Source organism: Oculina patagonica, unplaced genomic scaffold (assembly GCF_052425735.1).
Source record: "Oculina patagonica isolate OP01 unplaced genomic scaffold, crgOcupat unplaced387, whole genome shotgun sequence".
NCBI classification, from domain to species: Eukaryota; Metazoa; Cnidaria; class Anthozoa; order Scleractinia; family Oculinidae; genus Oculina; species Oculina patagonica.
This window is the reverse complement of record NW_027558240.1, coordinates 1-12293: the sequence shown is the minus strand read 5'-3', so window position 1 is coordinate 12293 and position 12293 is coordinate 1. Positions and strand designations below refer to the sequence as shown.

Below are 12293 nucleotides of genomic sequence, written 5' to 3'. Positions count from 1 at the left end.
TTGAGAGCGCTCCCGAACTCGAAGGGTTCATTTTATTGGCCGGGCAGCTATATTAAGCGACAAGATCTTAGAAATTCTTGCACAAACGAGTGCAAATTTCTTGGGCTTAAGTTTGGATAATTTATTTTTAGCGCTCAATTTAAAATCACTGACCTTTTCTCTCCCTTCCACGCCTACTATACGCATACTAATTTTACAGCTAGAGTTAAGTAATTAATTTCACGGCAGCGTCCCAACAGAAGGCATTTAATTTCTAACTGTTTTTGTTTTGATAACTACTTTTAACAACATTTTTCTATTGTCACAGCAAATTGAAAGTTCAGTCCGTCGGTGCAGATCAAGCTGAACTGGGTGATTCCCTGCTGAAAATCACCCACGCAAACCCGTTTGATCTTAGGGCCTGTTTACATGGAAGGCGGGTGCCCCGAGTTACCCGGCTAACCGAGCTACCCTGGGCGAGCCAACTTTTCATACGTTTCTTAAGAAAACGTATTGAAGCCTTAACATGCTAGAAGAGTAACCCGCCTTGGTGGGGCACTCGGTCTACTTGCCCGGGGCACCCTTCTAGGCGGGATAGCTTTTTGCCATGTAAACGGTTATGGCCGAACTATCCCGGCTTGTCGGGATAAGTTTTCGCGCGTGTTTTAAACTAAATTTGAAGTTAATGGCATAAAATGTATAAATTCTGGACCCAAACAGTGCTATTTGATCAAAATTAGTTTTATCGGTCGGCTGGAAACATTTCTTTGAGCAAACTCGAAATTTTCGTGGGAATGATTATCCTAATTTACGACACAACAAATTTAATTTCAATTTGGCGGCCAAATACTGTTGAATTTCGATTGAATTTCGCCAAAAAATGAACGCAGTAAATTTCTGAGAACTTGCACATCAAATTAAAATAGGTTTGAAGACGAAAAGCCTTGATTATTCAGTAAAAAGTCATATTTTTCTTCAATCATTTGGAGCTACATTGTTTTCCCACGCCGTGACACGATTCAATGACGCTGTCTCATCTCGGGTAGAAGGGCTGTGAATTCTGCATGTAAAGGCGGGCTAGGTTTTATCCCTTCTAGCCGGGTAACTCGGTTAGCCGGGGCACCCTCCCTCCATGTAAACAGGCCCTTATAGAAGAAGCCGGCTTTCCATTTTTGCCTAATTATAAATTAGGTCATTTCTAATGCTAAGGTTTTGCCGTTATATTTGTTTTAAATTTCTTATTAAGCGGTTGTTACGATAATCTTGCCCACAATCACACCTTGTTTCTATTTTTGGTGTATAGACTAATGCTTACGGATTCCATTTAGAGTTCCTACTCCACTCACAAAAACCCGTCACAGATCAGCTTAGTTCCAAGGCGTTCTCTTCCTCCCACGCGCGAGCGCGAAGTACACGTAAGGGTCTGGGAACTTGTGTGGTCATCGTGTGTCGGCGTTTGCTATGCGGGGACGTCATAAAATTTCGCGCCAAATCGAGTGAGCGAAAGTGCGAGGGTGCGAGGCTCATCACAGACGATTCTTCTAAAAAGAATTAGTAGAAACTCAGCTGTGTTCTCGCCCTGTGTTCTGTGTTCTCGCCCTCGTTTTCTACGAGCGATAGTCAACTCGGCTGCGCCTCGTTGACTATTCGCTCATAGAAAACTCGGGCTCGTAGTCTAATTGTTAAATATCAATACAAACGTTCTTAATTAGCCACATTCAATGTACGCAGTGTAGTGTACAAATGACGTTGCTACATCAACAGTTTGCCTGGCTTAAAATACTCAGCTCTACCCTCAGCTCTACAGTCTCGTTGGTCAGGACAGCCATTTGGTTCGTCGCGACCCACCTCTCTCACTTCGTTGCGTGATCGATACCTGGGGGTGGGGGACTCCCCTATTAAAATGGCAGGGTGCTCGTCGGAAAATTTCAAAAACTCCCCTAAAAGGTAAGAAAATCTCGTCGCCCAAAATTTATTTTCACCCCTAAAAGGTACCAATTCTAAAACAACAAATAAACTGGCACTGGCAATTTTAATAGTGATAAAGACGACTCTTTCGAGCACCTTCTTCTCTGAAGACAAGGAAGGTAGCAAGGTAGTAAGATATAGCCCCCCCCCCCCCCCCGCCCCCATAAGCCCTTCCCCGGCCCTTCAATGTGTGGTAGAACATGTCAATCATTTGAACAAGAAAACAAGGTAATTTTAGGCTTTTATACTTCTTCGTGCACGACATTTACTTTTTTGTTCCTTTTGCGTGAAAAGGTGTTACTAAACAGCACCTGACGACGTTAGAGAGTCCACTTTATTTCTTTTACATGTATATTATTTGTGGTTTGAATAGGCCCATCCCCCCCCCCCCCCCCCCATACCCACGCGGCAGTTCCGTGTCACTGAATGTTTTTCTTAAGTTGGCTGCGGTTTTTTTTACATCAGCCACAAGAGGAAATAGGAGAATTTCTGGGAAAGAAATTGGCAAGGCATCGGGTTTGGACGGGTAAGGGACTAGTAAGGCATGACGACAAGCCGTGCCACTTTTCTTCGTTCTTCTACAAACTAATCCCCATCGATCGCCAAGAACATTATAAGGTTGCACTGCAGACAGACTATCGCTGATACAAAAAAACTGCATGTTTAACACGGAGCTTTGCTATCGCTAGTGGTTTAAAAGTAGCGATGTCATAGAGATGGTGTCGTTCGTCCGTTCATTTATTCGCACAGCAAATTAAAAGAAAGCTCAATGAATACAACAGAAATAAACAATGACCACTGATGAACTTTAAATTTGTCACTCAATTTATTACGAAAATCAAACTGTGATCAATTTGCGTTCATTATATTATTTTACCAAATAATTATGACCAGCATAATTTTTATCTGTTAAAGCATATGCCCTTGTAAAATATGTACAAAACGTTCAGTGTAAATGAAAGATAACAACAATCTACTCGAAATGAGTGACTTTAAAAGAAACTCAGCGTTATGGGGTATAAAAAGTGTCTGAAGTTAAAAAAAATTAAGTACAAAATGTCAATCTAAGCCATTTGAACAAAACTTAAATAATAATTCGCGTATAACGCCATACAAAGTTAAGTTGAAAAAGCAAATTAACCCGCGTAAATTAGACTGTGGTTTTGAGTTAAGTTTTTGAACTGAATTAAACCAGTAGCTAATGACTGGTATCAAAGTGTATGAATCATCTTCGGTTACGCTATAACCACATATACACGTATACAATGGCAAAATATATGTACAAGAATGACTGCGGCGTAAAATAGGCGAAAATGTTAAAATGTGGGGTCCCAAGAATTATCCATACTCACCCAAAGGAAGGTCACTGAAAATTCTGAGGGGAGGAGGGGAGAGGTTTCAATAGCCAAAGTTTTTAAGGAAAGATTGAGGCTAAACTGGAAATTCCAGAGGAGTGGGGAGTTCTCACCAAAAAAACCTTCCGTCGAAGGATTATGGATATGTTTTGGAACAACACAATGTGTGTTAGTTGTATTATTACACATTGCAAATATCACAAATCCAAATGAATTAAAAGCATGTGTACATACTGAACAATGAGAAAAGTTATGGAACCCCATTATATATACAGCCAGTAAAATATGTCCATATAAACAAGACACCCTTTGACAAGTGGCCTTAGTAAGAAAGTGGCTGGACTGGATGACATAATTTGTTTAGACCTCAACGTACTGTTGCTGTTAACTTGCTTGAGAGTAACAGACTGCTGTTTACATCGTGCTTGAGAAGGATTTCATTTTTACTTAGCAACATCCTGGCTGCCGAACGCGCCATCTGCTCAGCAAATTTACTGACTGAGAAAGGATTTCGACTGCAAAAGGCTGAAAAGGTGCCTGTTTAGTTGAGCTGATCAAGATATCTATAACGTTGTGCAAACAGAACTTTTCTTGGCACTCGGAGAGTCTGGGGCCCCTTGTGAGTTATTTGTTTGAGTGACAGCTGTCTGTTGCTGCTGTTGTTGCAGCATTGTGACTGTTTGTTCATCTTGTCCTGTATACTCCTACAGGTGTGACAAAAATGCATAAATTAGCACTAAAACCAAACGTTTTGTGTGATATTAGAGCGGTCATAACATGAAAACCACAGCAAACACAAAGGTCCATAACAGCAAACTAGATACAGTGTAACACACACAAATAAACAATAAAGGTTCTTAGTATTAACGCTTGTATTCCAGTTCTGGATGGTTAAGCCAGTTTTTATTGGTCTCTTCAATTGACAATTTTGACCCCCAGAATAATACTCTGTCTATTTCTTACCTCAAATTCTGGCCATCTTGTTGGCATCTCGGTGCCAAAGTTAACAGACCACCATGAAATATCAGCAGGCACATCTGCTTCCTCAAATGCTTTGTTGAGATTACTATAGATGCTGGATATCCTACATTATTATAAATTAGAATTACTTTGAAAGATGTGATTGGTCGAGAGCATTCAGTCAATATACAGTAGCATGTGACTTGACATGATAACCCAATATCTGCAGCAGATATTGGGTTATCATGTCGAGTTCAAAGTCCGCCTAGTTTCCAAGTCCCTCGTCCGTGTAATGCTGTCAAACGTTTGAAAATATGGCTGAGTGATTCGCCTCCGTTTCCGAAGAGGAATTGAAAGTTTTGATCGAGAATAAAGATTCTAAAAACACCAACAGAACAACATAAAAAAGTGTTAAAATTTTGAATGATTATTCGAGGAAGAAGAACCTGGAGGAACCACAAGATAAAACCGCTTTGGCCAATGTTCTGACGAAGTTTTACGCCGGCGCTAGAAAAAGTGATGGCAAATTGTTTGAAAACGTATAATAAAACAATTATTGAATTCGGTTTTCGCATGATATCGTGAATTATCAAAACTTCGTGTCTGTGTTATCTTCCTCAGCCTTCGGCTTCGGCAGATAACACAGACCTCGGTTTTGATAATTCACGATATTATGCTCAACCTCGTCCAATAAGTGCTTAATAAAATGTACAATATGTAGTTTCATACACAATTTGCTAATGATCATATCTAGTTCAGACAAGCTGAAACTAGTCACTATGCTGAGTTGCTTTTTCCATCTGTCAGTTTAAGCTATATTCTGTTCCTTCAATTAAATGTCACTGTGACAACGTTTGCATTTATATAAAAAGTATGCATAGTTCTCACAGACATCTTCTTGAAATAGAAAACAGCAAAATAAACTAACCAATCAATACAACTACCACATGCCATAGATTGTACAATCTCAAAGGTTTACATGTATGTGTACATGTACATGTATCTCATATTTTAAAAAGACTGAAAAAAAGGGAATATTCCCGGAGAGCTATTCAGTGTAAGCTACTTTTTAAAAGAATTGAGTTCTCTAAACAGGGATCAAATTTATTGTGCACAACAGCCGAATATCCACGAGTTCCTATGTGTACAATGAGCTACATGAACAGGACTCAGTGGGGGTATTTAAATTTTGTAGTCACTGATCAATCAGATATCACTTTTATCAATTCAACGTACACCAACCTGTTAAAATGTGGCTCCAGTGACATTTGCTGACAGTAGTTAAGGAATGTCGTCTTAAAGAAGTTCTTCCGCTCCTCCTCTGACTGTTGACACTTGTCAAACACGTAACGCATGTCCTCCATGTACTTGGGGTTATAATTCCCGATATCTCTCAAACTTTCTTCATATTTGCCTCTTGTGGTCTGAACATCATAAGCAGCTTTGTCTGATTTTTCTTTCAGCTTCTTGACTTGTTCGTCCGTGACTGTACTTCCTTCAACACTTGCTTCTTTGTAAAGCTTCTCTGTCTGGTCTCTGACCTTGCAGGCTTGGTAGTATGCCCGCTTGCATTTCAGCACTAATGTGGTCAAATTTGTATTAGTAATTATATTGCAAATAATAATAAAATTAATGTTGATGCCTAGCCAGCTCGCACTGCACTGGTTGCCAAATTGGTGACCTCTTTGGAAAATTTTGTCACCAAATAATTATTTTGTTTTCACTTGCCATGGCGACCAAAATGGTTGTAGCTTGGAGAGATGGTAGCCATTGCAAAGTGCTGGGAAGGGTGTGCAAGCACTCAGTAGTCACGATTGGTTTTAGTTTTACTTGATTGGTGTAATCACAAAGACAATAAATATTATTGTAGTAATACAAAACCAAAAGCAAACTAGGCAAATTACTTTTATTATTAGTAAAAAATTGCTCTTAATAAAGTTTAAGAATTGAATGGCTTGATACATGGGTTCCATACCTTCATCATGTCTTTTAGCCCAAGGTTTCTGAGCCTTGCTGAATCCTTCTTCAGCATTTTTGGTTTCTTTCCAGCTGAGCAAGGACTTGTGGTAGTTTGCTGATTTCCACTGTTGAACACCACCATGCACTTGATTACCAAGCCTGATCTGTAGTTCACTGTGGATCTCGGCTAACTGGTCAGCTTCAGTTGTTATGTTAAGCCAGGAATTTTTCACTGATCCATACTCAGAACCTTTATTGATCAGGTCATTCCATTTTTTACTCCAACCTGTATTAAAAAAATTTAAGAATAATTTTAAATAAGAGATCTGTAAGGTACAGGGATGTAGCTATGAAAACACTACTGGTACCATGGCTAATCAACAATCCCAGTTGGCTAAAGTTTCTGTTCCAAGGCAGCTCTAAACGTTAACCTAAGTCTTTGTTTTCACATGAAATTTCAGAAAGATTTCAGTTCTCTTTCAGCTGGCGAAATTAGCTCGCCAGGCAGCCTGCCATGAGCCCTGAAGGTACATTTTTGTACTGTAAGCTAACTTAAAGGTAAAATATACAAGTATGTTCAAGAATGACTGCATAAGACAGGTGAAAATGTTTAAATGTTGGGTGCTATGAAATACATTGTATTCATACCTGTCCCAAGGTAAGTCAATGGAAATTCTGGGGATGGGGGTGGATTTCAAAGCCAACGTTGCTGAGGAAAGTATAAGAAAAGTGGAATTTCTAGAGGAGTAAGAGGGTTCAAACCAAAAAACCTTTCATGGGAGGGGCATAAATATTCTCTGAAACAACACAACGAGCTAATTATTTCCTACATGTATTCATTATTTATTCACTATTATTAGTTATTTATCCTCCCATTAAAAGGGGATCCTGAGCAAGGTTGATTTCAATATTACTTAGTGATTCTAATAGAGGTGTAAGGGAAACTTTACCCAGTCCAGAGGGTAGCAAAAGGTTTATGCATGACACTTGAAAAGGGCAAAAATTAGACTGTGATGCATGAAAATAGCTAGAAAAGACATTTGAGTCATTTATTTCGCTGTTCAAGTATATGTGACACATGAATTTGGTTAAAATTTGTGCATGAAACAGGATCACGAACCCCCCCCCCCCCCCTTACTACCTTCAGTCCAATATTCAGAAAATATTAAATCGGCAATAAAGCATTCTGATTGACTGCCTATTAAGATTTAAGCCCTGGATCGACTGTCTTGCAAGTGTAGATGTGCATTACTAGTGCAATACAAATGTTAACACTGAGCCTTGCTAATCATGAGGTGACATAATTTATATATGCTAATAAAATTCCACTACCCTACACCTTTTGCAAACAGCCAAATGCTTTTCCTATTCAAAAATGACAGTATCCAAAGAACACCTGCTGAGGGCAGAGTGGACCACATTTTTATTTTTCTAAGTGGGTGGTCATGCAGATCATAAACAGGGCTGTTTTAATTATTAAACACTAAATATAACTCTGTTTATGTGAAACCCTTAACCACAGCCACAACCAATGACCAGGAGAATGATTTCACTTTAACTTCAATCCATGTTTCACGTCGAACTTTAAACAACACATCCGTAAATAGTGTTGTTATTCTTATACATCTTATGTTAATATATAAACCTGCATTGGGTAGTACAGTGTACATGTATATCATGCAGAACTGAGCACTGTCAAACAATCTTGAACCGCCAACGCAGAAAAAGTTGACAGTGAATTTTCATTTCACACCTCTTTAATCAACCGCGTTAACCACAGTCTCGTGATCGAAGATATTGACAAATTAAGACACAATCTGCCCATTCTTCAACTTTCTATTGATATATAAAGCCTTTTTTTGTTGGATGAATAATAAAAATCACACATAAGCAATGTGTGTATTTGTACTCACCTTGTAGTTTTGCAGCATACAAACCCTCAATTTCTGCTCTTTCCGCCAATAGTTTTAAAAGATCATCACACAGTTTAGCGCCATCATCGATTCGCCTGACCGTTCTCCTGTAACTATTTACATCCCAAAAATTAAACCCTGTAGTAACTGGTGGAGCAGGAGAGTTTGCTCTGACTGATGAGCTTTCGTCGACTTTTAGGTTATCGCCGGTCCGATCTTCGATGTCTTGTATTTTCGGATACAACTCTTTTGGCGCGGGTTCTTCGTAAGTTACTGCTCCGGGTAAGGTCCCTCCTTCATCCGCTACTTCCATTTCGGAAAATTACGATTAAAAGCCTATTTTACAAGACGTTTGCTTTTGGTAGTCAACATCGCAGTGAGAAAACAACTTCGTTTCTAATAAACATAAATTTTCCGTAAATTTCAGCTGTTCTCTGAGCCCGCGAGTAACCACTGCAGCGGGTGCGATGAGCGCTTGGTAACCTTCCCTTCATATTTCTGAACAAGATGGCGGAGGCAGGGAGACAAAGTTTATGTTTATAGAGCAATATTTTTGATATCTCCTCAACCCACAGGCGACAACGTTTCTTGGTAATCTTCCGGTAAAAGGAAAGAGAAGATACATCCTGTTGATTAGTAATTCTACCGGAACATCAATCGAAGAAGAGTTCTAGTCATACATCACTCCATGACGTCACCTGGCTAATTTTGTGGATGTTTCCTTTTCACTGCCGTAACTATGCCTGACAAGACAAATATCGCACATATGGTCTGACTTTCAAGGACTGATATTTTACAACGTTCTTATGATCAGCTTGTGGTATGATCGTGTTTAATTCGTTAACTACTTGTGTGTAATTAATTCTGCCAGGAAAATACTTGTACTATACTCGCATACGAAAGGCGTTCGAGAACTGTCGCCATTGATTATTCGTTTTGATGTTTAATCGCTTGTAACACGATGAATGCCGAGGAACTGGAGCTGTTATCCGACTCAAAGTACCGACAGTTCATCAACGCTGTCGAAAAAGCGCTGAGGAGCTTCGAGTATTCCAGTGAGTGGGCGGATCTCATTTCTGCTCTTGGAAAATTAAACAAGGTAAGCCTATTACTGTAAACTAAAATTATCTTTTACATAATAAGGCGGGCGGCCAGGATAAACGGTTACTTCCTTGTTTGCGACCAAACAACAACGTCGGCAAAAGAACTAATCGCATGGAAATGGCTTATTTTTGTACAAATGAGAATGATACCGTGTACATGCATTAATTCAATTAATCATAGGTAGTTACAAGCTGAACTCAGCAAGGAATAATTTTATTCTAAGTTCGATGACTGGGAGTCCAATCCATGACCTTCTGAGCAGCAGTCACATGCTCTAGGTGACTGTGTAGGTGAAAGCTTTTTCATTTAACTACAATTTGTAGGTTCAAATTACTATACATTTTTTTTTATTTTTGCGTCTGCTAGGAAGTACCTTTTCAAGAAAAACATAGACATTGGAGCTTGACATGCAAACACTAATTTCAGCTCTGTTACCATAATAAGGTCTACATGTCAAAAATCGAGACAAGTGTGACAAATGTTTCTTTTATGTTGGCAGAATTTTAAAAATATTGATTACGGTGTTCAAATAATAAATAGAGTTTGTCTTATTTTTTTTTAAAAAAAAATAAAGTGGTCTGCGGGATATATTATTATAAGTTGATATAATGTATGACCAGAAAAGAATGCAACGTAAACTGCAACTTTCAAAGGCCTTCTGCATATTATGTCAGTTGCTCAAAATTCACGCCAATTGTTTTTCTCAAACTTTTAGCCTAAGCCTACTATACTTTACTGGGTATTCTTGCCATTTTTGCTTTTTTGGGAAGTTGTTGATGTTAAATTTATGGCTTTGAAACTGAGGCTTGGCTGTTGAAATCAACTTGTCTCACATAAACATGAATAAGGGCTATTGTGGCTGAAATTTATATCTGATTTAACATTTTTTCAAACCAGGTTGATATTTTTATTTTCCTTTGTTTTAGATTATGATATAATGAATAGGAGACAATGAAAAATAAAAATCAAACTGGTTTGAAAAAAAATAAACTAAACACAAATTTAAACCACGACTAAAGCTATTCTTCCAAACTTCCTGCCTTGCTTGTGCACCATACAAAGTATTTCTATTTCTTAATTATTGTTTAAGAAGGATCAACCCCCCAAGTTAAGACCATTCTAGTCGCCATGGCGACTAAAATTTTAAAGCTGGCAACTAACTAAATTGGAACCAAAGTCACCAGCCTGGTGTCTAAAATTGAGAAGAAGGATTGAAAACGCGAGCTTGATTTAGCGACTAAAATTTTTCTCTGGCGACCAAACTTGAGCAGTCGGTGGCCAAATGGCCACTAAGGAAAGAAAATTAACTTGGAGGGTTGAGGATGATCATTAACTTTAAGTAACATTTTTTAGGTGTTACAAAATCACACAAAATTCAAAGTACTGCCAAGAAAGCTCACCATTGGAAAAAGACTCGCTCAATGCATGCACCCAACACTACCAAGTGGTGTTCATCTCAAAGCGCTGGAAACTTACGAACTTATCTTCAAACGGATTGGCCACAAAGGCCTTGCACAGGATCTATTCATTTACAGTGCTGGACTTTTTCCATTATTGGGAAATGCTGCCATGTCGACTAGGCCTGTGTTGATGACAATGTATGAGAACTATTTCCTTCCACTCGGGAAAGCATTGCTTCCTGGTCTATCAGGACTACTGTTGGGACTTTTGCCAGGAATTGAAGAAGGATCTGAATATACTGACAGGTTTGTTAAAACTGTAGGTGAAAAATGACTTGTAAGTACCACTTAGCAAGGAATTTTTGCAAGGGGAGTTTTTGTTTCAATGCATATTGGTACGTTTATTCAAGTGTGTAAGGGGGGGGAGGTGAGGGGGGGGAGGTGAGGGAGGGAGGTGGAAGGAAGTTTTTTTTTTTCGATTTGGAAAGACAAAATGTACATTGTAGTATGCTGGTCATGCTAATAGGCACCACTATGACTTAGTTCAAAATGGGTTGAAATGCATGGAAGGCACATGAACTAACCAAAGTACAGTCAAACCTCTCCTTATGGACACTTTAATACAGACACCTTCCTATATTTATTATTAGGGACAGTTTACTTGGTCCGAGAGAGGCAAAAATTCATATAAACTCTACCTCTGTAATTTTAACATCTCCATAACTCTTCCTTGTCCCTTTGGTATCCCTTTGAGGTTCAACTGCATCTTTTCTCCTGCATGTGCAGGACACCCTCCCAGTCACAGACAACCCACTAGGTCAGTAAGTGTAGTCATCTTCTCCTTAGCAAAAATAGCCAGCTATTGTAACTCACTTTTTTTTCTTCTACACAGGACTATTTCACTGCTGGGTTCCTTTAGTGAAAACACAGACAAGAGCATTTTCTACACCACTCTGTGGGAATGTATTTATTCATCAGCCAGCATTCGGTTGCCAGCTATCACCTTTATACTGACGAGACTTAACAAGAAAGGAGCTGGAAAACAAAAATACCTCTTAGGAAATGACATCCCTCTCTTAGTAAGTATCAATACTAAATTAATTTGCTTCCATCACAGACACACAATGCATGCACAGAGCAATGGATGCAGGTGTAACTTTTCTCCTGGTGATGGTCATGCCTTTGGATAATTTTCCTGTTTTTGTGGCCCTTAGAAATAAGCTTAGGACTGAACTGTTTAAAGAAAAAATGACAAAGAAATAAGAAAAGGAAAAAAGGAAGAGAGACTGTATATAGCCCTTTGTACCCATTACGTGCCTATGAAAGTACCTTATTATAGGAATATAACGAAGCATTTTAACAACGAGAACAAAATGTACGCGTAATAAAATTAACACGAATTGTCGAAAATTTATGTTTACATGCATATAATTAACGCGAATTCTCATGTGGTGTGTGCTTACATGCAGTTAATTAACGCGAATTTGTTGCGTAGTAATCTTTATATTTTATTACGGTATTCCCAGAAACCAGAATAGAGGTCAAAATAAGGGCATTTTAGGACTTTAGAAAGATTTAAATATCCAACTAGTCAGAAAACTTTCCCATTCTCTCTTATAAAATCTTAAAACTTCTTATCACAGGTTCAAGCAATC

At 38.7% G+C, this 12293-nt stretch overlaps 2 protein-coding genes across 2 annotated transcripts; one reads left to right on the top strand and one right to left on the bottom strand.

Annotated features, from left to right (window-relative positions):
• Window positions 1-2742: 2742 nt before the first annotated feature.
• LOC144640617 (protein kinase C and casein kinase substrate in neurons protein 1-like) lies at window positions 2743-8550 on the bottom strand. The gene is made up of 5 exons (XM_078499713.1): window positions 8135-8550; window positions 6238-6507; window positions 5505-5841; window positions 4266-4386; window positions 2743-4006 (listed from the first exon to the last, which is right to left on the bottom strand). Exons 1-5 carry the CDS (start codon window positions 8445-8447, stop codon window positions 3866-3868), a joined length of 1182 nt encoding a protein of 393 aa, XP_078355839.1. The 5' UTR covers window positions 8448-8550; the 3' UTR covers window positions 2743-3865.
• A 166-nt stretch (window positions 8551-8716) lies between these two features.
• Window positions 8717-11895, top strand: LOC144640618 (protein DOP1A-like). The gene is made up of 3 exons (XM_078499714.1): window positions 8717-9233; window positions 10592-10944; window positions 11531-11895. Exons 1-3 carry the CDS (start codon window positions 9096-9098, stop codon window positions 11826-11828), a joined length of 789 nt encoding a protein of 262 aa, XP_078355840.1. The 5' UTR covers window positions 8717-9095; the 3' UTR covers window positions 11829-11895.
• Window positions 11896-12293: the final 398 nt, after the last annotated feature.